Source organism: Solea senegalensis, unplaced genomic scaffold (assembly GCF_019176455.1).
Source record: "Solea senegalensis isolate Sse05_10M unplaced genomic scaffold, IFAPA_SoseM_1 scf7180000012731, whole genome shotgun sequence".
Taxonomy (NCBI): domain Eukaryota; kingdom Metazoa; phylum Chordata; class Actinopteri; order Pleuronectiformes; family Soleidae; genus Solea; species Solea senegalensis.
Genome location: NW_025320682.1, coordinates 140,001 through 164,906, shown reverse-complemented (window position 1 = coordinate 164,906; position 24,906 = coordinate 140,001). Strand labels below are relative to the sequence as shown.

The window sequence follows — 24,906 nt, the reverse complement described above, 5'->3', positions numbered from 1 at the left end:
CTGACATCACTTCTCTGCTTTATAACACTGACACAGGAACAGGGGAACATGTACACAAGTACACAAACACACAGTCACAAATTCGGCCCATCTACAGTGTTTTACTTCCCAAATTAAAAGAAAAAGAAAAGTAAAAAAAAATCTAAAATAGAATAATAATGATTATAATAATCATGATAAACCCAGAGGACTCACAGCCAAGGCTTGTCTCACTTGTCTAACAACCACGTCTACAAAAGTAACAAAAATGACCGTACAATCTATGGTTTGTGGAAGTGCTTGTAATTCTGGAAGTTTTGTACTTTCTTTAAAAGGATTATCAATATCAACAGCTAGAAAATCACCAGTAAAAATAGCTCCTCTCTGTAAAAATGTGTCAGCAGGACAAGCCTCGGCTGTGGATGTTTGTTTGTTTTCCTTTGTCACAAACTATTCATCTTTTTTTTTTCTTTAGTTTTTATAGTTTTTTTCCTTCTTTTTTTAAAGCATTTTTTTTAACTTGTGTCTTCAATAACAACAACAATAACACTGTTTTTTTTCTTCTTCTTAATACAAATATGTACAGAGACTTCCACGTGTTTCAAAATAATGCCCTGCACACGGATGCATTATCTAGTGATGGAGATGACGATGACGATGGTGATGATGGTGATGATGATGATGATCCTCAGATGTTTCCGTCACAGACACAGTCCATGCACTTTAGTACCTGAACAGTGAAATCACAGTTTCTTGAGCCTAAAACAAACTTTCTTTTTTTTCTTTTGTGTATAACAGAAAAGAAAATGGCCTCTACCTGCACGTAAAAGGACACATTTACTATCTATCCCTATATGCATAATAACCCCCGCCCACCCACGCCCACCCAGGCCCCAATCCCCACCCATTCTAAGTTTTGGTTGAGTGATGATGATGTAGACCCCCAGTGGTATTTGAACCAGGTAAACACACAGTAAGTCTTGAAATGAGTGGAGTGAGAAAGGCACACATGATAAAGACCACACAGCAGGGAGGGGGGAGAGAGGGGAAGTGGGGAGGCTTTTGGTTTTGCTCAGCTCGATGAAAAGTGCCACTCAGCGTTTCTAACCAGGTGTGAATCCCCGCCCCCTTTACACCAACGCCAAAACACCACCACCCCCCAAAAATGCACAGCTGGATTTTGGTCTGGACTGGTTTCCCTGAAAAGTGTCATCACGTTTGCTTCATTTCCTGTCGCCTCACACTGTTCTGTCCTTCCGTCTTTCAGAATAATAAAGCTCCTCACTCCTCACCACCACTCACCACTTTTATGTAAATTAGAAAACATGGAGTGCGTGGGCTGCGTTTCGCTTTTCCCTAAATGCTACGCGTTCGTGGCCTCAGTGTTTTTCATTTACATACCTCAGTTTCATCAAGCACGTTTAAAAGGGGTCATGCCATATCAAATAAGTTAGGGAGGATATTCACAGTCTTAACACTCCGCCGTGTTAAATCGTATTCTCGGGAAGGATAATGCTACTCTGGTAACCAAGACATGAGGAGACATGTGGGGGGAGGAGGGAGAGGGGAGAGGGGGAGGAGGCTTTCTGAGTGATAGCCGCACATTTATGCAACAAAAACACCTCCTCCGTTTTAAACATTACGGGAGACTGTGCAGCCGCGGCAAATCAATTTCCCACTCCCACGCTTTTCAATCTCGCTTTCACACGTGGCCTCGATCCAGCCGCTGCGATCGCCTCTAGCCTGAGCTGACTGGCTGACCTATGTTTCTGCAGCAGCTTCCCACTCCCCGGGTCCCGGGTCACCTGAGAACCAAACTCTGCTTCCTGTCGGTCTCTTTTGGTTTTCTTCAGTTTGTTTTGTTTTGAAAAAGGAAAAAGAACCGCCGCCCTTTTCAGCTTCAACCCCCTCCTGAATCAAAGCAAAGTCTCTCACTGACATAACACTCAGGTTGTTCTGTCTGTGTGTGTGTGTGTGTGTGTGTGTGTGTGTGTGTGTGTGTTGTGACCCATTCAGTGCCGTCCTGAGTGAATCCATCACAGAGCTGAGAATTTTCACATCAAATGTTTCCTGGATGTGTTTACTGTCATCGCGTGAGATCGTTTTAATGGTGTTTTTGACGAGTCAGCGCGAGAAAGACGATCCATGTGACCCTCGGTTTTAACATCGTGGCAGCGACTAAACCTAAATATATGAAACACTGATTAGTGTAAAGAAAGTGACGTCTCCTTCAGAACTTAGACATCAGCTACAGCTACCACATATGTCAGAGATCATGTCTTATTTGTCAATAATGACAATGACAACTTTAAGAAGTCATGGGAGCACATCTTTGTCTATTGTAAATGTACTGCAGTGGTTTTGTTTGCGTGACACGTGTCACATGACACTTCACACTTCAAACTTCCTCTGAGTTTGTTTTTCTGAGATCGATGAGCTGACAATGTTAGTCACAGACTAATTAAAGTCTCAATAATTGTGAGTCACACATATTTGTGTAGCTGAACAAGGACTGATTTGTGGAGTGAGTCATCTCCTTCTCCACCCGTCTCTGCTGACAAACGTGACGACTCCGCTAACTCCTTAGCTGTTAGCTAGATAACAGCTAAGCCTATGTGGCGTAGAACCAGAGGTTTAGCTTGTTTACGTCCTCCGTAACATCACTCATGCCATTTTAGTTGGACAAAGACAATAATTCAGTTTTCCTAATGTCATGTAAATACATTAGTCCGACTAAAATTGAGCTAGCTAGTCGGACTAACGTACGCGGACAATGCAAGTCATAGTCCGATTATTCCTGCGTGTACACACTTAGTCGGACTGGAGTCAGACTTGACGCTCTGCACAAAATTTTGTTTCTCTGTGACATTAACAGGAAGGAAACTCATTCAGAACGACTCGGCTCATAGAGAGACACAGCGCCACCTACGGAGGCGGAGTCAGACTTTTATCCTCCGCACTCAGCAAGTTGTCCTAGTCTTAGTCAGACTACGGCCTTAAACTGCTGACTGTTGTCATCTTCAGATGACCAGAGAGCTGTGCTCACAGTGCCCTCTGCTGGACAACTTGGTCATTGCTTAAAACAGTCAGAGGCTCTTCTAGGCTGTATATGTGGGGGGGTTAAAGTTTATCTGATTAGTTGTTAGTTACAGCCCAATATTACAGTTTGTATACAGTCTGGTCTTGATGGGATCACTCAGGACAAATGTGAAAACCAGGTCAGAACAGGGTCTTTGTGTGTGTGTGTGTGTGTGTAGGGGGTGAAAACGTTGCTATTGCCCTCAATCTGTCAGGGTTTCTCCCACACCACGAGTCACAATGCTGGCATTTTCAACAGTTAGAAAGTGCACAAGAGGAGTTCCATTCTACATTTTGCTAAATAAACATTTACAACATGCCTTCAAACATCAGCGTTACACACGAGCATCGCAGCGTTACACCACAGTAGCTGCGATGAATCACTCAAAGGCAGGTTGACACTAAAAGGTCTCCCACTCATCAGAGAGAGCAACAACACAACAACTGCACACTATGTGCAGAACATTATTCAGAGGCATCAACTTTTTTTTTTTTTCCAAATATACATGAACTCACATGACACTTAGGAACAAAGAGCCAACCATCAAGATTTGTAGAAGAACAACATACAGTAGATGTTTTTGACACTTCTGGATCTTAAGGAGAAAATAAAGAGAAAACAATCATCCAAAGGATTATTGTACTGTATCGTCAACAACGTTTGCCTTCAGCTTGACTGAACGGTGTGTTTAAAGCCACAGTTGAGCAGGTCTTCAGTGATATTAAATAAGGTGTAACTGCCTCCTTTCTGATAAGTGCCCCCCCCCCTCACGTTCTCTGCTGGACAGCAGTGGTAATACAAGAGAAGAAGAGCAAGTCAACAATTACACTGGAAAAATATATGTATGTTTATATTCATATATATAGCATCTTTAAAATCTATTTATACAGAATGTATATATAGTGTACTTATGGCCATCGTGGCAGAGAAATAAAGGCATCTGAAACCATCGCGCGATGCCGTGGTCTTTTCTCCGGGACCAGACATTGTTACATTGCAGAAAATGCGAAGAATCAGGAAAGAAAGTTGAGTTTTCTTCTTTTTCTTTTCTTCTTTTCCTTTCTTTTAATAATCAGTGGCACTTTGTGCATCAAAAAATTAAAATCTAGAGTAAGGCTACAAGGGTGTGTATGTTTATCTGATAGAAGTTTGTCAAAGGAGGCCATCCTACAGTATATTGGATATGTGTGTGTGTGTGTGTGTGTGTGTGTGTGTGTGTGTTTTAGACTCGTACGTCCAGCCTAAAACGCTGCTGGAATAAAAGTTCTATACATTTTTACTGATGAAAACAATCAATAAGAAGAGAAAAGAAAAGACAAGAAATAAATCAAAGCAGAGGTTTGGGTGAGCCGGTGGCGGCCGCTACAAAGCGCTTGGGAGAGGTAACATTTTTTCACTCTACGTTGTTGTTGTTGTTGTTTTTCCTTGTTTTCAATCACCTGACAAAAGCAAACACACACAGAGCAACACAACAGTGGCTGCTTTTGTTGGGTTCTTTTTTGTTTTTCTTTACAATCAGCTGCTGGTACAGTATGTCTACAGGTTTAAACGCCTAAGTAATCAAACAGTGTTTGAATTGATTTCCGTTCCTTTATTTAAATATTAGCAGTGGATCTTTAAAAGACTACTCAGACTCAAAAACCGTCACATCACGCACATAAATAACAAAATAAATATACAGCCATATCCAGTCCATTTTTTTTCTTTCTTTCATATTAAATAAATAATAAATACATACTTTTCTCTTTTCTTTCTCTTTCCTCTTCTCAGCAGTGGGTTTTTTGTGAACACAGCATTAACACAAAGAACATAACGGGGGGAAGGAAACAAAACAACCCAAAAAAATAACTCGTTTTTGTAAAATTATCAAAAGATTCTGTCATTTTATAAAACATCTGCACTTAAAAAGGTTTTTGTTTTTTTTAAAAAGTACTCAAAACAAAATACGCCTCATCGATCATCATCTATATAGTTTCTTAAAATATTGACGCAAGACATCTGAAAATTGCTGCTTTGACTGTGACAAACCAGTAAAGATGCACTTTTTCCCCGTCTGTTACAAAACAAGTTTGCAATAATAATAATAAGAATAAGAAGAATAAGAATAAATAGATTGCTTCAAATAAATAAACCTCAATAACATAAATGGCAATAAGTTACAATTTAAAAATGTCCACAGGTTTAAATAATTCATATATAACAATAATTATTGTACCACAAAACTATTATTGAAATGAAGTGCAAATTCCTATGTTGATAAATACTACTGATATGACTAAGAGGACCTGAAATGTGCGCACACTATGAACTAACATCATTTCAGTTTACATTAAAACAAACATCCGTCTCATCATGACGTCACACGGAGGCTTTTTTTACAGCTTAAACGGAGCCGACGCTCAATCTGAGGCGTCGCCGGGGCGTCGCTGGGGCGTCGCCGTGGGGTCCAGCTGCTCAGTGTTGGTGCGTGCTTCATATTGCTGCGGAGTGTGTGTGTGTGTGTGTGTGTGTGTGTGTGTGTGTGTGTGTGGTCATGAATGAGAAGCTTCGAGCACACGCTGAACTCGCCGCACATTGTCTCCTCCTCCTCCTCCTCCTCTTCCTCTTTCTTGGTGCTGGCGTTTGTGCTCCACTGTAGCTTTAGTTGGTGTGAAGTGCGAGGAAAAAAAAAAAGCCCACAATAAAAAAACAAAAAACGGATCAGCTGTGCAACAGTTCAGACTCCAGAGAAGCAGGTCAGGACACAAAAGAGACAACAGGTAAACATACAGCGACTAAACTCCTCCTCCTCCTCCTCCTCCTCCTCCTCCTGTGATACAGTTTCCAGTCACATAACTCTTCGTCTCCATCCATCCTGACTGAAGGATCCGCTCGTCCTCTCAATCCCAGCAGCAGCAGCAGCAGCATGGTGTGGATTTTGGTCCGCGTCACTTTTTCTTCAAACAGAGTGCTCCCTGGGTAGTTTTTTTTTTAAGTTGCCGTTTATTTAGATATAACCTGAATTCCCTTTTTGTTTCTGAATCATATTTCATGATAATGTCGAGTGTTTCATCATCTTCTCTTTGAGTCGCCGTCACCTCCATCTTTACCTCCGTCACACTCCGGTGTGTGTGTGTGTGTGTGTGTGTGTGTGTGTGTGTCTCACACTTTGATGCCCTTCACAGCTTTGTTGATGCTCTCCAGCAGAGCCTTGTTCTCCGGGCTCTGGAAGCAGTCCTTGTTGGTGTACATGTCGGTCAGCGTGCTCACGTAGCTGTCGAAGTTCTGCTCGGTGATGGGCTCCTGCTGTGGTGCAAACGACAACCGGTCTCAGCTGAGAAGATCACGCTAACACACAGTGGAAATCAGTCAAAGGAAGCGTCGTACTGACCATGTGAGGCAGGCGTATGTTGGCCAGGCTGCGGATGAGGGCGCGGCTCAGACCCGACAGCTCCATGAAGAGAGCCTCGTTCTGCTCCTCGATCATCTTGTTCTCGTGCTCGATGTTCTTCAGGTTCTTCTCCATGGAGGAGATCTGCAGCACATGGAAGGAAGTTTGTATCAGTGATATTTCTGAACGTCTGAAGGCCTTTGTACTCGCTGCAGATAACTGCAGATAAATAAATACAATTATTTATTCATTTTGACGCCAAAAAACATCTCCCGTGACTCATCTGTGGGTCAAGTTCGAGAGCTCCCTGCCTCACAGGGGTTCCTGGTGTTCCTCACACAGATCAAGCACATGCTCAGTGACATTTGTAACCGTGGATACAGCAGCGTGTCGTAGTGCAGGTACAAACACACACCTGAGTCTGCAGGTTCACCATGTCAGCCTCCATTTCGTTGTTGGACTCATTGAGGTCGTTGATCTCTTTGTTGAGTTGCTTGATGTCTTCATCGTTGTCCAAGACTACAAACAAAACAGTGTCGGGTTGGTTTTTGTTTTACTTGATGAAAGTGAATAAGAAGTATAGAAGTAAATAAAATCTTACCATCACTGGCTCTGAACTTGGTGCTCAGATATTCCTCTGAGGGAAACTTGGCCTTCTTCTTGGCAAACAAGGCTCTGGGACATCCTGAGAGGCTGGGGACACGGGGGGGGGGCGCGGTTGTTTCAATGTGCTCGTCTTTTGAAGTTGAGTAAATGACTATCACTCAGAAAGCGCCGTTTACCTGCGGTGTGTGAGGAAGCTTCCGTTCGCGTGTCCAGAGCCGTCACAGCCCGGTGTGGGACAGGTGGGCCCCTCTGTCTTGAAGGCCTTCCAGTTGAAGGGCGTGCCATTCAGGAGGCCCTCCTTCTGTCTGCGGGCCGCCAGCGGACACCCGTAGGCGCTGCGGTGCGTGGCGTACTTGCCGCTAATGTGGCCCAGACTGTCGCAGCCGGGTACCGGGCATCTGTGGGGGGAGGGGGGGAGAGGAGGAGAGGAGAGGGAGCGAGAGGAGAGACGGCACAGAGGTTAGACGGCAAGGAAGTGCAGAGACACATAATGAATAACAATCATCTTAAAGCATCTGCTGAGCTAAATCCATGATCTTACATCTATTTTCAGACATTATTTACGCAGTAATTCAAAGTAAGTAATGTTAAGCACATGCTGTTATTAACACACGGTTAAATTAAGTGTTTTGTGTGCAAATGCAATATGAAGCCCATGTATTTCTGATGTATTGATCATGTACTCTAGCATATTCTACCATCAGCTACATTCAGAATCAGTATCTGCAGTATAGGTACGTGTGTTTCCAGTCAGTATGGGCCTGAATTTCTTTGATTCAGTTCCGGGGGTCAGGTGACTACCTGTGCATATCATCCTTCTCTCTCTTTTTCATGACTTTTTTGTTGCTGTTTTATTTTGCTATACTTTACTTATACCATCAGTCTCGCTAAAAGCAGACATTATGGCTTTCTGGGCGGTACGAACTTTAAAAGCTCGGAGTCCTCCTGGTTGTCCTTGGTAGGAGTTTTAATTCCACCTTTCTTGGCACGCGGGCACCCAGAGAGACTGAAAACAGAAAGTATGGAGTTGATAACATAGGCCTGAAAAAAGCGTCTGGTAAAGTGTTTGATTGAAGGGAGAGAACATTACAAGGAAGAAGAGTTTTTACAGAGGCTGTTAACAAACCAGATTCACTCAAATACGCCTAAAACGACCCAAAGTACCATCATGTCATGGTGTGGAAATGTGTGTGTGTGTGTGTGTGTGAGGAGTGTGTGTGTGTGTGTGAGGAGTGTGTGTGTGTGTGTGTGTGTGTGTGGTCCCTGTCTAAATCTACCATGAACTGTCACTAGGCCTCTCTGACTGTCTGTTGTGTGTGTGTGTGTGTGTGTGTATATGTGACTGTGTATGTGTGCGTAGTATGTGTGTGTGTTTGCATTTTTCTTCTGTCACTGTGTGTGTGTGTGTGTGTGATGTTGTTTGTTACCTTCTGTGAGAGGTGTAGTTTCCTGTGATGTGACCCGAGCCGTCACATCCTGGTGTGGGGCATCTGTGAGACAGAAGAGCAACACTTATATATATATACTGTATATATACGGATGTGCTTGGTAGCAGGATGTCTGGTGAATATGGGATTATGCAGATGAGCGGAATGGTCTGTATGTTAATTCTTCCCCATGTATTTGTATCGACTCTGTCTGTTTGTTCTAAATCCGGTCCTTTCAGGCTCTTTGCCATTTATACACTCGCCGTATCTGTCTAAAGTGAGCTGTGGAGAGCTAAGAATTACAATTCCATTTCACATTTACATGAACTGATTGAAGTGAAAGCAAGCACAGTTTGAGCTGGCTGCAGATCGACAGACAGAGAGAGCGAGAGAAAACAACCCTACACCATGACTGCAGCAGCAGCAGCAGCAGCAGCAGCAGCAGCAGCAGATGCAGCAGCAGCAGCAGCAGCAGCAGCAGATGCAGCAGCAGCAGCAGCGGCAGCAGCAGATAAGTTAATAAGTCAGCAGAATAAAGCGCTGTAGCTGTGGCCCGGTGTCAGTAGCAGTGCAGTGAAAAGGCAGTGAAGGTGTAGAGTAGAGCAGACATACTTGAGTTCAGGGGCGTTGGCCGCCATGAGGGACCGAAGGCTCTTATCAGCGAGAGGACACCCAGACAGACTGAGGGGGGGAGGAGACCAGAGGACAGAGAGAAGAAGAAGAAGAAGAAGAAGAGGGTGATGAAAGAGGGAGCGAGGAAAAGCCAGTGTGAGCAGATTGAAAAGAGAGAGGGAAAAAAAACCGCCGTGAGTTGAAGAGAAATCAAGAATGCAAGGCATACCAAGGTCATTTAGGAAGAGGACAGACAGCAAGAAGTAAATTACTGATGCATATCAGAGTCATTGACCGTCTTTGCTTCCCGGGCTCACGCTACATTATTGCCTGTGGCATGTCAGGATCAAATCAAATATTTGAATTAGTCGTGGTGCGCCGGCTTTGGACTCAGGTGCAGAGTGGGCAGCAGAGGAGTCTCAGCAGAGCTAATGTTTCATATCAGTGGGTTTTAATATAGAGCTCTGGAAGGGTGGATACCTGCGATGGGACGCGTAGTTTCCAGTGATGTGGCCGCTGCCGTCACAGCCGGGCGTAGGGCACCTGGAGAGAGTAAATATACACACAGTATATCAGCGTGTCATGTCATGACAAGAGCAAATTTGTGTGATTCATTTCATGATTGCATAAGTGTATCTGTGTCAAACACCTAATACTATTTGGAATTGGTGAACAAAGCATTTCCAGGAGATTGGAGAAATTCTTCAAATTAGTTTGGTGACACAAAAAGTATCTCCAACGACCGAGTCTTTGAGAATCACTGAAGCAAATGGTTTCCATACGAACACCAGCACAGCTAATAACTTTCCTGTCAACATTAGCTAAAGTTTAAAGCTGCTGTTAGTGAACTTCTCCAAATGTTACTGAATCAATAGCAACTGCACTTTGTGGAACCTGTGCCTCTATATCCTGGTCTAGCGATGTGGTTTGTTGTATGACCGTCACCGAGGAGAAAATCAATGGTTTTTCAACCTCTCTGCCCCACAAGCTTTAATTGGACTGCTATTCACCCATCATATCAATACATGACGTATATTAATGTATAAATATGAATAATAGTTAGCCTTTAACTCAAGGCAGGTGCCTGCACTTACGATAGCAGCTCTTTCTTAATGTCCTTGGGCTGGAACTTGACTTTAAAGTTGGGGGTCGTGACCTCGCCCGGGTACTTCCTCTCCTCCAGACAATCCTGCATCATGTCACCGTCCTCCTGATCAGACGAGACGTACGACTGGCCAGTGTGTTCCATCTGAGAAAAACAAACAAAATAAAATAAACACTCTTTATTTGCATATTTGTTTACAAGCAAAGACAGTTTTACCTCACAGTGCACACAAGTCTCTGATCTGATCCCTTTTTTGAATTCTTTTGTAGACAAGTCATGTTTTCAAATGCAGAATGGCCTCATAAAACATTTAAATTCAGGGCCCTTTATATTTCTTTTGAAAAAGTTCAAAGGAGTAAAAATTAGCATATGCCAAAGCCAGGATGGTGCAATGCACCTGACACACCACCTCTGTTTCTGAAACTCACATTTCAGTGAAATGAGGAAACTAGGCAAGGGTATCACACAGAGACTTAAAGTGATGTAAACAATTTTCTGTTGTTGTTGTTTATGTTGAAATACTTCATTTGTGGCCAATAAACCTGGAAGAACTGCGAGTATATTTGCACTGACCTCGTCCACGTCCTCTTCCCTGTGGCGGTTTGGTTTGGTGTAGTCCAGCGGTCCCTCCCAGTCCTCCTGCTTGTAGGCGTGCAGGTTCGGTGACGTCATCCCGCTACTTCCACCGTGATGCAGCGAGGAAGAGGAGGACGAGGGGTCCGGGGACCGAACCCCGGGGCTGGTGGCTGACAGGCTGCCCTCGGGTTTAAAGGGCTTCTTCATACTCAGGTCCAGGGTGCCGTTCTCATCCACCTCAATGTCCATTTCCTGGAAGATCAAGAAAACATGTGTTATTCATAACTGTGGCTGTTCATCTTGAACTTAAAGTTTACTTCAGGAGCTCCACAATGTTCACATGTTTGTATTTAATCTCCACTGCTTCTCACTCGCTTTCTGACTCCATAAAGATTTTCCATCCATCTTCTACCGCCTTAGGAGTTTATATACCTACACGTTTGTTAATTATGATCCCCATCTTCTGCTCTTCCAAATATGATTAATTGGTTTCAAACCCCTGTACGACACTGGCAAAAAAAAATAATGTTTGAAGAGGCTAAAAATCAATACTTTTGTTTCAAGACGACATTTTTATCACTCTCACTTAGCAGCATGTGCATCTGCTAATTAGGACATTCTATGACTAAATTCAGTTGGCTAACTAGCTAGGTAAATACATGAAGTAGAAGGAGTTTACAGAAGTTTATTGTCATTCAAAGAGTAAAAAACACTTTGTGTTCAAAAATTCAAACCAATAAACTACTGAAAAAGAAAAAGTCTTCGTTTCTGCTATGGCTAACAGGTGCTAGCTGGCTAAATGTGCTAGCATTTATGACACAATGATTCATAATAATAGACAAATGAATATTGTTTTTATAACCAAAACAACTCTTTCATAATATTTATTGAAGTCAAAGTTTAAACTGCAGTTCAGAAAGATAATTATCTCTAATGAAATCCTCACACAGTCACACTGTCAGTAAATCAGTTTCCTCTGCTGATGATTGTGTTTAACGTAATCACCCACAAATCATGTTGCGTTGATACAAACATGCATGAAGATGAAGATGAAGTAGATTTTCACACTCGTGCATGAACTGAATTCATTTAACTCTCATTTGATGAAGTTATTGATTTCTTCCCGTAGCAAACACATTTCCACCGTTGCTGCTGTGTCATTATTGACATTTGATGTATTTTTGGTCAAAAGGCAGCAACGCCACACGTCACCTGTCCATGCTTCATGATCACGCTCGTATGAGCTGGTCAAGGGCCAGGAACAAGAATCAAACGGTTAGAAGAGAAGACGGGAACGGTTCCCAGAAATGTCCCTGGACCATGAGCTCAGTGTTCCAGTGTTTTTAATGTTGGATTTCAGCTGAATTTCATCTATGACTCTGATTCCAGATCAGCGGCGGGAGTCTCTGTGTTGTAATAGTGTGCGGCTAATGCCTGGTCTTGGATCAGTGCCTCACTGAATAACACCTTACTCTGTGCTCTGCAGCCAGAGACATTAATCTCCACTTTTTTATCTTCCTAAAACCATGTCAGGAAATCGAAAAATGATGAAGCAGTCACTTTCTCTCCTCTGTGAGGCAAAAAGCCTTTTAAAAATCACAATATGGGGGAAAGTGGTGCTTCAATTACGCCTCCTGTGCACAGAGAGGGGAAGGAGGGAGTGAGTGATGGCGTGATAGAGGAGTATGCAGTGACACTTGCATCGGGGGGAGGAGGAGGAGGAGAAGATCAAAGAAAGTAAGAAGAAAAACCAAAAGAAAGAGTGGTGGTGGTGAGAGAGAGAGAGAGAGAGAGAGAGAGAGAGAGATCCGTCTGATAATGCAGATAATGAAAAAAGCGTTACCTGGTGGAGACGTAATCCAGGGAACCGGCAGCCAGCCAAACTCAATAACAACATGAAAAGTGTGTGGGATGGAGGGATGAAAGGATGAAAGAGGATGGGAGGGGGGTGATGCAACTGCATCTCAACACCCTCCTGTTGCTGCAAGCCAAAGCCTACTGATGAGAAATTCATGCAGAGTTGATGGGGGTAAAAGAAAAAGAAAAAAGAAAACGAGAGGGGAGAGGAGAGGAGAGGGGAGAGGAGAGGAGAGGGGAGGGAGGAGGGAGGGGGGAGAGAGGGGAGGGAGAGGGAGAGAGAGGAGAGGAGAGGAGAGGGAGAGGAGAGGAGGAGGAGGAGAGGAGAGGGAGGGGGAGGAGGGAGGAGAGAGGAGGGAGGAGAGGAGAGGAGAGGAGGAGGGAGGAGGGAGGAGGGAGGGAGGGGAGGAGAGGGGAGAGGGAGGAGGGAGGAGAGGAGAGAGAGGGAGGAGAGGAGAGGAGAGGAGAGGGGAGAGGCACACCCACTGCTTTCCCCTCTCATGTCAGCAGCTGTGGCCTGCTACGTATCAATCTGCACTACAATCAGCTAATCATCTCTCTCTGAGTGCTGCAGGGGGAAAATACAGAGTAACACTTTATCCATATATGACTAATGGATATCGTCTGCATCTCGGATTTATTTCCTGCTCAGTCTTTAATTAAGCGCAGGAACAAAGATTTGTGAGGGATAAGAGGTTTGTCTGGGTTCACCTTGTTTTGGGGTTTGGTGCTGAGGTTCTCAGGTTTCTCCCAGCAGCGCGTGGACAGATTGAGGATGGCGGTGGCGGCCATGTGAGCGGCCTCGGCGTCGTGGGAGTAGTCGTAGGCTAAGGTGGAGCTCTTCCCGTAAGCGTGGAGGCTGAGGCTGGGCGACGAGGACTTGGGGAACGAGGGTTTAGCTGCAGGGAGACAGAATATTTATGTTGGGTCTTAAAAAGCAAAGGAGGAAAACAACAGAGCAGAGAGTTGGAACATATTCTGTGGGCTTACATGTTTTAAAATCATGCTGGCAGTAAGTAATTAAGAGTAACTAATAACTTCTTTGTTATCTCACTATAGCCAGAGGACAATTAATTGAACTTATAACGGCTGTAAAACGAACGAAGAACAACAAGTAGCCTCGCTCGCTCTGAAGATAACGAAACCTTGCAGCGACTCAGTCAGTAAAGGTCAGTAATTAACAGGTTTGTTTCACTGCACTCGCACAGAAACACTTGAACCTCCACCTGTTTCTATCAGGCACAGATTTGAAAAGTCTCCAGTCTGTTTGTGCTAAGCTCATCTAACTGAGCTGCACACATCAATCTTTGTCTCATAAACTGAACTGGACTGAACCAACATTGACACAATCTATTTACACATGATGGAGTTTTAACTGCTCGTAATGATTTTGGCAGAAATGATCAGATTAAGGTGAAAATAACCTTTTTCTGGCTGTGAATGATGTCGTTAAGTTTAAAGTCCCGTTAAAGCAGATGTAGATTTTCTCCTCCTCACTCATTATCTATGTTAGACTGACACTTTCTCTCCACGATGCATCGTTATTGTATTATGACAACAACATCACACTGCAGTTTAGGGTTATGCTGCAAATCTTCATCTTCATGTTGCTCTCTTACTTTTGAAGGCTTTGGGTGAGGTTTCGCTGGTGGAGAGCATCTTTGGAGCAAGCATGCGCTTCCCGAACACTTGAGCGTCGAAGCTTGCATAATCGAAGGTAACCTTGGAGTACTTCTCCAGCTCCTTGGCCAGGTTGGCGCGAGGGGTGGCGGGTGCCATGTTGGGCCTGTAGCTGCCGTACTGGGGCACCTCCAGCTGCTTCACAAAGCACATGGGTCTGTGGGTAAAGGGGGCGGAGAGCGAGAAGATATCAGCTGGGTTAGAGCATGTGGCGAGAAAAAAATGAACCAAAACACAGAAGACGGCAAAGGAATTAAAGACAAAGACGAGGAAATGAAATTAAGAGTCAGGGCAAAAGAGAAAAGAAGAGAAGGAGAGAGGGAGGTAGAGTGACAGAGGGAGTGGAGATAGAGGCAATGGTGTACTTAGCAGGAGTGCAGCAGGATTAAAAGCTCTCTTATCAGCAGAGGGCACATTTGCATGTTGTACAGCATGGAATTTATGAGCTCTAAGCCCTCTCGTTTTCCTGGAGAGCCGGAGCTTTTGTCAAACCTGTTGGCGTAAATCCACTGATAGACCAGCGAGAGGCGGCAGGATGGGGAGGAGGAGGAGGAGGAGGAGGAGGAGGAGGAGGGTCAGGGTGAAGGATAGACGTGGAGTCTCCTTCCTCGATCCACCCCTCCCACCTCAAGCCCTTTTTTCCTCCTGTACCGCTAACCCCCGCCCCCATCACAGCCTCTCGTCTCCAAGCGTATGCTCGTTGATCATAAGTTAATTTAATAATAAGTTAAGTTAATAAGTTAAGCTAATAAGTGACATGACCTGACCTGTTGTCACACTGCTGTGTTCCAGTGCTGGAGTTCCCGCTGAGATACAGCAGCACAGATAGATGCTCTGTGTTGACCACTCACACCTGCTTCACACTATTCACCCATTCACTCACACGTTCATAGAGCTATATCTTTCATTCTCATACTGTGGAGTTAAGTGTGTCCTCGGGTTAAGTGTCTTGCCCGAGGACACAGCTGCACATAGACTAGCAGAGCATGGGAATCAAACCCACAACCTTCAAATCGAAAGACGAATCGTTCTACCACTGAGCCACCGTCACCCAGACAAAACGATTTCAGGTATAAAAAGTCACAACAGAATATAAAGTAGTTAAAAAGAGAGACACACGGGTCACAACATGTTAGTGTTCATTTAAAGGCAGCGTTCACACTGACAAACATCCCTCCACTGATCACAGGAGCCATTTCACCTCCTTATGATTAATCCATCATGAAGAATTCTTCCTTCCCTCCTCAAACAAACATAAAAAACAAAAATACAAAACCTTATTATGTTTAATCCTCGGTGCTTTTTGTCTGACCACTGATGAGCTTTTCCTCAAGGAAAGCAATTATTTCTCCTATTCCCCCGCAACGCCCCTATAACTTGCATAATTAGCTTATCGGCCGCATTGCTAATTAAAATACCAACGACGAAGAGCGCGGCCTGAGCGTAACGCCCGTGTGTGTGTGTGTGTGTGTGTGTTCATTATCATTCTTTGGGCTGTGATCACGCTGCCCGGTGTCTGTCGAGGAGATGAAGAGACGTGAAGAGATCTCGGCGTTTGTTGGCGACAGTAATGATGAGCGCGCAGCCATTCACAGACCCGGTTACCACCTGGTCACCAAGGCTGGACTAGTCTCTGTGGCTTCTCTGTGGTAAAGAAGCTCTAACCTTGAAAAGGACTCAGCTGTGCGAGGCCTCCGCTCACAGCACAAAGCTTTTATGTGGGTGAAAGGTCCACCTGTTCCTTTCAGTCACGTTAAAGAGAGAAGTATGTGTGTGTGTTATCACTTCAAATAAACATGTGACATTAAGCGTTTTATATGGATATGGAATAATACATACTTTAGCCTCTTAAATGTACTTCATATGAATATGTGCACTAATGTACCTCAGGGTGTTATATGTACATGTACTTACTGTCTGTGTTCTTGAGCTTTTACTTTACTACACTTATTGTCCTTTTGCTGTTTTTGTCAAACATTCATTTATTCATGTGAGTTTTTATCTTGAGTGCCAGTGAAATGTTGAACTCGTTATCACTTCAGTAAATGAATCCAGCAGCTGACACGTGAAGCTAATAGACGGAGTGTTTGTTCACGTGGATCTCCGTACGCACCTTAACACTCTGTCGTTGGGACTTCCTTTCAGGTGCTCGCTGCCTGGCGGAACAAGGAGCTGCTTATCGTGGCCCTTTGACAGCTTCTCTGCAGCAGCGATGGGGCATCCGGACAGACTGGAGAGATAGAGGGGGTAAATAAAAGATGCTGACCCTGTAGATCTGCACCGCACTGACACACATACACAGATGCTTGAATGTAAGAATACCTGCGGTGTGTGTTGCGGTTGCTGTTCACGTGGCCCTGACCGGTGCAACCAGGAGTCGGACACTTCAGCACATTCTCATGCATGGCCAGAACTGAGGAGAAGACAAATAAAGACACGTCCACACCACGTCAGTGAGACAACATCCACAAAGACAAAGAAAGACAAAAACGGCATTTTACATATTTCCTTTGAGGAGGAGGGGCTCCTCTCCTCTGGGGCCAAATCTGACACCGTAACCAAAGTGAATATTTTCCTGCACTCTATTTTCAGTTAAATTACATCGGTCAGCGTTTCAAGTTAATCACTGTTAGAAACTGACATCGCAGTATACTGCAGGAGCAGATGCTTTGATGCTTCTCAGCGGCTCCTCAGTTTACAGGGAACTAGAGAACAATAGAAACCATCCCCAGCTCCCGAAAACACAACAATTACTCTCTAATCATTTTTGTATAGTCCCAACGTTTACAGTAAATACCAGCAGGACTATTAAGAGAATCTTAATGAGAGAATAGCTTTCGACGGAGCTGAACTACATTTGAGGGACGGCATCTGATATGTATGAGAGACACACTCAGTAGCCACTTTATTAGGTACACAGGACACCTGGTGTGGTCGACTGCTCTCCTGCTGTGTTGTCTTCCTGTCATCAACAGGAAACTGATGCTCACTGGATATTTTCTCCACAGATGGTTTGTGGACGACGAGTTTCTGAAACAACCACGTCACGCCGAGCAGTTGAACAGGTGTACCTAATAAAGTGGTTAAGAGGAAAGTACTGGTGTGACATTTGTTTGTCAGTTCAGCTCCTTTGACCCGCTGCCTTTAACGTGCTGGAGTGTATTCTCGGCTGAATACTGCGGGTAATTACAGAGTGGGATATTTACTGTAGCAGCAGAGACTGAGCTGCTCTACAAGCATCGGAGAGGCGTGTGCGTGCGTGTGCGTGGCGCAGGCGCAGCGCGCGGTGTGTGCGCGTATGTGTGTGTGTGTGTGTGTGTGTGCAGGCGCGGCGCAGGCGCGTGCGTGTGCGTGTGCGTGTGCGTGTGCGTGTGTGTGTGTGAGAGGCCAAAGTGACCTTGATTCCGTAAGCCTGGATCAGAACACTAACGCTTCAAAACCCCATGAAATCATGAGTAAACTGGCATTAAAGTACTTATCCGAGTCAAACTCTACAGCGAGGAGAGGAGGTGGGTTCCTGCCAATGTCAGGCTGCCCTTTGTTGTCATTTTCTCTCTCCCCCTTATTTTCATCTTTCTGAGGAGCTGAAAAAGACTCACTCTCCGGGGGGATCCTGTCCTTGTGCGGACAGCCTGACAGGCTGCGGTGGTGGGGGTAAAGGCCGGTCACGTGACCTGTCCCATCACACCCTGGAGTGGGACACTTGATCTCCCTCTTCTCTGGCCTACTGCTCTCTGTATGAACCAGGGAAGGAGGTAAGGAGCGAGAGGAGAGGAGAGGAGAGAAGATAAGGCGAGAGTGGAATGAGGGAAGGATAAGGATAAAGAGGACAAAAAGAAGTGGTTAATGGCATCAGACAATCTGCTTGGCTGAGCATGAAATCGAGACATATTTCAGACAAGTGCACAAAGGAAACCCCATCTGTATTTGCCCCTCATGTCTTATGTATCTCTGTAAATGCACAGTGTGTTTTGTGCATTTGTGTTTAAAAGTTACAGTTCTCTAAACTTAACACATTTACACAAATACAGCTTAATAACAACACTTTGCTTCACTTTGCCTGACGTCGCACAAGAAACACATGAGGAAGAAACAAATACATCGGCACGACGAGTTTAAGGCACCGGGTCACCTGGTCCTCCCTACTGTGACTGGAGGAGCAGCCAGCATCAGTGGAGGGAGGGAGGGAGAGAGAGGGAGAGGGGGAGGAAAGGAGCAGGAGTATGGTGTGATGCTCTATTGGCCCTCAAATTGAATGTTAACGAGACATGCATCTCCTAATTAGTGTTGAGCAGAACAGGAGCGTCACCACGGGAGGGAGCTGAGGCCAAGGAGAGGGCAGCGCGAGCAGCGCGAGCAGCACGAGCAGCACGAGCAGCGCGAGCATGTAATCACACTGCTGCTATAGCGCGAGGAGCATGACAAGTGGGCAGCGTGCCAAGTGTGAAATGCAGTCCTAAACACATAAACACTCCACCACCGCGTGCAGAACAACCTGAGCTCCTTCTCCTGTCCCTCACTGACAGTTTGTCCTCCTTTTGTCTCTTGCCGTGACTCCTCTCTCTCTGTCTATAAGCACTTCCTCTCGTGCTCTTCACAGAGCGTCTATTCAGCCGAAGCCACTTCATATCCTCACAATTGAGAGGGGGAGGGTCTAACTGGTGCTCGGTGACTCATCGCTGTTTATTGGATGCACTGTGGTACACTGTGTTTTTGTATTTGTTCTTCCACATGAGGTTAAGCACATGAGACCTCGTGCTGCTTACTTAACACGTCATGTTCTGTACCCACCAACTATAAACAAGACCACCATTACAGCACAGCTACTTCTGCTTTTGTTCAAAACTACACCTGTGTCAGGAGCTCACGACTTATTCTCCACCTTATCGTGCATTTTTATATCTGCTAAGTCTGTCACTGTGGAGCATTTTGTTTAGAAACTACCGTGTGAACACCGCGCTTCAGTGACTACACAGTAAAAAGTCTGAAGCAAGCGGAATCCAAAATATCACACCTGGTCGAACCTCGGTGGAAACGTGTCACAGCCCGAGACGAACAACAAAGTCCATCAGGACCATGGCCTCAACTCAACAGGAAGTCGACCATTTTGAATTTGCCGTCCATCTTGGTGATTTGGACGTTTCGTAGTTGATTGTACCGCGAGAAAAGATGCATCAATGTGTACTGGACACGTCAAAGGTGAAAGGTTATCAAAGATTCGAGAGGGGGCGTAAATGTCTAAATGTGAGCAACGTAAAAACCAGGGAGAAAACAAGGCGCGGTGCAATTTGTACCAATACGGAGCTGAAGTGGACAATTACGTGTTATGGGAAAAATGAATTTAAGCAGCCGCGGAGCTCTCGCCTTTACTTTACTTTGTTGAAGAGCAGGTGGAGGGTTATGGTTGTGAAGCGTGACATTGACGAGGTCTGTGGTTCTGAGCCAGAATAAACCGTCACCGTGCACATGAACAGAGCTGGTGATTGACAGCATGTGTTCACTCTGCCCTCCCCTCCTGGTTTCGGCGTTGTCTCTCCTACCTTTGCTGAAGTAGCTCTTGCGGATGAGGTCCAGGTGTTTGGGCCTGTCTTCCATGGTGAAGTATCGCTGGTGGTGGATGTCTGGGGCGCGGAGGAGCTCTCTGGGCCCGGCTGGCTTGACTTGCTCTGCCTTCAGGGCGATGGCTTGCTCCAGCAGGCCCAGGTTTCCTCGGGTCATGTCAAACATCTCGGACTCGTCTGTCACCGTGGAGCGCTGTGACAGGCTGTCTTCGTCGTCGCGCTCGTCGTCCCCATCCGCGTCATCAAAGTCCTTCTCCTCGGACTTATCCGATCGCACCTCGATGATGTCGGTCGAGGCCGAGGACAAGGTTTTGTGGATTTTATAGTTTTCGACTCTGGAATTGGGGAAGTAGTCCTCGACTGGACTGTCCCTGTGGGAGCTGTAGCTTGAGGACGGGCTGGCCTTGTAGTTTTGAAGTGGGCTGGGTCTATGAGAGTCACATCTGTCCCTGTGTGAGCTATAGTCCTCCAGAGGCCCAGCTCTGTGGTCTTCAGTCTTGATGTGTGTTCCCTGAGCTGCTGCGGTGCTGGTGATGGTGCGGATGGCGGTTGGCACATCAGAAATTGGCAGAACGTGGTCCCTGTGTTCCTCTTCATCTATGATTTGTTTATGGGGGACATCTGTGGTCAGATATTGATGGTTCTGCTGGCTCACGTGGTCCATGGCGTCTTCACACTCTCCTTGCTCCTCCTTCACCTCCTCCTCTAACTCTTCTTCAGCCGCCTCCTTATGCAGAACAGACGACTCTCCCAGCACTTGAACTCCACGTGCCCCGTCTCCCTCTTTATTCATGTCCCCCTCCGGCTTGTCCTTTACTTCTCCGTCCCACGTGGCCGCCACGGTGACATCCCTCTCTGTTTCCATAGCAACAGGCTGCTGCCCGGCCACATTTGGAGCATTGTCAGAAATGTGGCCAGCGTGGATGAGAGAGTCGCTCACCTCTTCATCACTCTGAGGAGGAGCCTGAGACTCCTGGAGAGCAGGTGGTGCTGCTCTGAGCTCAGGCTCGATGATCACACACTCCTCCTCCTCCTCCTCCTCCTCCTCCTCTGTGGAAACAAAGATGAAGAGGTCACAGAGTGACTCATGCAGTGAACTAAAGCTGTTGTCAGTAATATCTTTATCATCACCGACTTCTGGCCTGACAACTCATTCACTATGAGATCACACAGAAATAAAACCAGATGCAGGAATAAGCGGGCTCCTAAAATCCAGGTTCCAGGGTTAGTCATCGGAAAGCACAGTGAGTGAAGCTCTGATGGTTAAGCTTAAATCTCAATCTTAACTTAAACCCCAACTGTTTATCATCAGGAAAATGAAAACACTTTGAACGGCCATGTGTTCACTCATGTGTTCACTCATGTGTTCACTCATGTGTTCACTCATGTGTTTGTGACATTATGATAACGTCATTAGCGACATGATCGAACCTCGAGAGACGACTGAGCTGAACTAACGTAGGATCCAGTGTTTTGAGTGAAAGTCACGTCACTCTTTATTGATGAAGTGGTGATTGTTGTGAACACCTCATTTCTCATCTCATCTATAAAATGATCCACATTGGTACATACCTTAGTTTCTGTTATAAAAAGCAATAAATAAAATAATAGATGAATAAATAAAAACTGTTTGTGTTCAGTTGTACCTTCATCAGCTGTGAATCCATTCTCCTCCCTCTGATATGTGTCTTCCTCTTCTGTCTTCTCCTCCTCCTCACACGGTTGACTCTTCATCTCCACTTCCTCTCCATTTGTCTGTGCGTCCTTCATCAGGACTTCTGTCGTCTCCTCTCTCCTCTCGTCCTCGTCCTCCTCCGTCACTGCCTGTGTGTCCTCCACCCGCTGCTCCTCCTCTTCTTTGGCCTGTCCCGTTTTCTCGCCGTCCTTCTCTCCCTCGCCATCGGCCTCGCTGCTGGCGTCGCTCTCTGCGCTGAAGCCCTCGTCCAGGGCCAGCTTCAGTGGGTGGGACTTCCTTTTGGAGGCGGGCCTCTCCTGCTCTTGCTCCTGCTCGGCCTCTGCTTCCTCCAGGCGGCGTTTTCTGGCAATGGGGCAACCCAGAATGCTGTTGGAAGAGATGAAGAGATAGAGGTATAACAAAATAAAAGAACAGAATCATAAGCAACAAGAAGGAAATAAAAGATCTCATTGGAAGAACTCATTACTAACTAACGCAAACCACAAAACGCATCATGTTCATGCATGATGGTGTGTATGGTGTGTGTCACATGTGGCCTGAGGGGGGCGCCTCACTCCCTCTTCTCAGACATCACAACCAATCTCAGCCAATTGACTGGAACGTTTAATGAACAACTTGTATGGAGAGGCGGACGAGGCAAAGGCAGCGGAGGGTGAAATCCAATAAACTCCCTGTGACTCTCACCTGGGAGATGTCGAGGGGAGATTGAGGGACGATCTATAAACAAAGTGCATCTGAAATTGCCTGCTGAATGAATACACATGTAAACAGAGAGCTAATATCTGGCCCTCAATAAAGAGGAGTCACAAGTCAGTGAGCCGCCCCGAGTCCTGCAGAGCGACGAGTGACACAGAAGACCAGGAATGACGGGAGGGAGGGAGGGAGAAATGAGGGTGGAACAGCCACTGGAGAAATCACATTTCTTTTAGATTTGGAGGCATCTCAAAAATACCACAGCTCTTTATTTTCAGTGTGATTCGAGCAACGAGGGACGTCCTTCAAACCTCACCAGATCATTAACAGGAGAGGAATGAAGTTGTTTTTCTACTAGTTTAGGTTTAAGTTGTTTTAGTTGTAATTTGGGAACCACTGCTCTGACTAACACAGTTGCAATAATAACATTATAGTAAAAGATTGTGGTGGATTTAACTCTCTTTTTTTTTACTTTCCTAAAATAAGCCCACTAATTAAAATGGTCTCATGGATCTCATTTGTGTGCATCAACAAATGAGCTGGAACCGGGTTAGATGTGTTGTAGGTGGATTTCGTGATCAGTATTGTTTACACCTGAGATGTTGTGCGTCCTATGAATAACCACAGTGTGAAACTCTTAAATGTATGAACATGTCAATAAAACCTACAGTAAATGATTGTTTCTACATTTAGCTGCAATAAGTCGGCACTGACGCAGACGCTAACTAGCTACGGCTAACTAGCATCCCTGTCACTTACAGCAGTGTTCTGTGTCATTTTTCTGTTTGACTTCATTTTCAAAAATAAGGAACAAAGCGCCTTCCATCTCTGTTCAATACAGGACTCGTGTTTTATCCATTTTTATTCAAATATGGAACAAATCCTTGGCAACGCCAGTGTACACACGATCCCCGTCTTTGTGCTAAGCTAAGCTAAACTTTTGATCTTTTCATCAAACTCTCGACACTAAAAGCTACAAATACATGCGTTTGTGTCCCGGACTTTTTCAAGAACCAAAGTGAAATGTGATATTTTCCACCGAGCAGATGCTCGTGGGGCGGAGCGAGGGGGACAAGGAGGACAGAGAGACAGACAGCACGGAAGGACAGACAGAGGGTGGGTCTTTTCATCTGCCCTACCTTCTGTGTCGTGAGTATCTCCCACTGATATGGCCAGAGCCATTGCATCCAGGGGTGGGGCAGCTGGATGAGATGGATGGAGGTTAGAGAAATGTTCAACACACGGTGCATTTTAGTTGCTGCGCTGAAGCAGCAGCGATAACCACAGGCAGTAAAAGCAGCAGCAAAAAGAAAGAAAGATAAACAACAAAGCAAAGACATGCAAACTGAGCACACTTGTCACACAAATGCACATGCACAAAGATATGAATCCCCGCCCCCCTCCCCCCCAACAGCAAATACACATAATGCATGAATGCAGGTGGCATCAAGCCGGAGAGAACATAATATTGTGTGTCGTTCATCAACCCTGGCCTATATCCTGTTACTATGAGAGATAAGCATCAGCAGAGACCTGCTGTAATTTCCCCTTCTCTGCTCTGCTCGCCACTCATCATCTCTCTCTCTCTCTCTCTCTCTCTCTCTCTCTCTCCTTCCTCTCTCCTCTGATTCAGGTTGCTATGACCCCTCAGGATGGCTCATTTCAATTCTCATTAACTTCCTCCAGCAATTGCCCTTTATTACTCCAATTATCCTAATTATTAATTTCGCTTATTAAAAAATGCTGCATTTGCATTTTGAATGAGATGCTCTTTGGCCTCCCCACAGTTTATTTTATCCATAATTCAGAAAGTGAGAGGTGTTTTGAGCTCAGATCAGTTTTTAAAGGTGAAGTGTGTCAAAAAATGAGAGAGGACGGAAAAATAATGTGGATGGAGATCGAGGAGAGAGGTTCATGACCGGTGAGGATGAGGGGAACTAAATATTCGCCCTTCACCATCTCCTCACGCTCTATCCTTCGATCGCATCACAAAAAAAGAAAAATCATATACGCTCCTTTTCCCTGCGCCTGCCGTACGTGTTCATAGCAGGAAATATTGAAAGACTGTGAGAAATCAATAGCAGCATGTTGGAGGCAACGACCAAGAGCTGAGAAGTGGTGATGATAAAAAAATATACAACATATCTAAAGAGGCAGTGATAGTGAGTCTGCAGCTGCGGGGGGAGTTTCTCTGAGGAACACATAAAGGAACATTATGAAAGAGGTTTGCACAGAGATGAAGGTGTTTCCTTACCTCAGCTCTTGTCCTACGAGCTCAATAGGAACTGAAACGGTGAGAGGACGAGGAGGAGGAGGAGGCGGGGGGGGGGCGGGGAGGAGAAGAAAGACACAGGGAGGGGAGAACAAAGGTGAATGACTGCTCAGAAAGCTGCGCTGCTAAAAGAAACTCAGATCAATAAATCACAAATGCATACAAATCCCGTGAGGCCTCCACAGAGCGGCAAACTCACTGCTGACTCCATGATCAGGAGGGAAAGAAAACACCTACACACTTGTGAGTTTACACACACACACACACACACACACACACACACACACACACATGTTCAGGAAGGCGAGCGGAAAAACAAACAGGAGTGTAAGTGACGGCCTGCACAAACACTCAGCGCTCAGCTGAATGAATAATAACACACAAAGGCTATAC

At 45.4% G+C, this 24,906-nt stretch overlaps 1 protein-coding gene across 8 annotated transcripts in view; it reads right to left on the bottom strand.

Moving 5' to 3' along the window:
* Window positions 1-5,642: 5,642 nt before the first annotated feature.
* LOC122759976 (myelin transcription factor 1-like) overlaps window positions 5,643-24,906 on the bottom strand; it is a 108,657-nt gene continuing 89,393 nt past the window's right edge. For 2 of the 8 annotated variants that reach the window (XM_044015013.1, XM_044015014.1), the window contains exons 4-23: window positions 24,496-24,526; window positions 23,381-23,443; window positions 21,499-21,914; window positions 19,832-20,902; window positions 17,891-18,025; window positions 16,614-16,704; window positions 16,405-16,521; window positions 14,231-14,448; window positions 13,323-13,510; window positions 10,752-11,006; window positions 10,168-10,322; window positions 9,554-9,616; window positions 9,074-9,142; window positions 8,462-8,524; window positions 7,960-8,040; window positions 7,211-7,432; window positions 7,030-7,121; window positions 6,844-6,947; window positions 6,429-6,572; window positions 5,643-6,343 (exon numbers count right to left, since the gene is read on the bottom strand). In XM_044015013.1, coding sequence (XP_043870948.1) covers window positions 6,200-6,343; window positions 6,429-6,572; window positions 6,844-6,947; window positions 7,030-7,121; window positions 7,211-7,432; window positions 7,960-8,040; window positions 8,462-8,524; window positions 9,074-9,142; window positions 9,554-9,616; window positions 10,168-10,322; window positions 10,752-11,006; window positions 13,323-13,510; window positions 14,231-14,448; window positions 16,405-16,521; window positions 16,614-16,704; window positions 17,891-18,025; window positions 19,832-20,902; window positions 21,499-21,914; window positions 23,381-23,443; window positions 24,496-24,526 — 3,722 coding nt within the window. In that variant the 3' untranslated portion in view covers window positions 5,643-6,199. Of the gene's footprint in view, window positions 6,344-6,428; window positions 6,573-6,843; window positions 6,948-7,029; window positions 7,122-7,210; window positions 7,433-7,959; window positions 8,041-8,461; window positions 8,525-9,073; window positions 9,143-9,553; window positions 9,617-10,167; window positions 10,323-10,751; window positions 11,007-13,322; window positions 13,511-14,230; window positions 14,449-16,404; window positions 16,522-16,613; window positions 16,705-17,890; window positions 18,026-19,831; window positions 20,903-21,498; window positions 21,915-23,380; window positions 23,444-24,495; window positions 24,527-24,676; window positions 24,743-24,906 lie in introns of those variants that run through there. The other 6 variants (XM_044015008.1, XM_044015009.1, XM_044015016.1 and 3 more) reach the window with 6 other exon arrangements.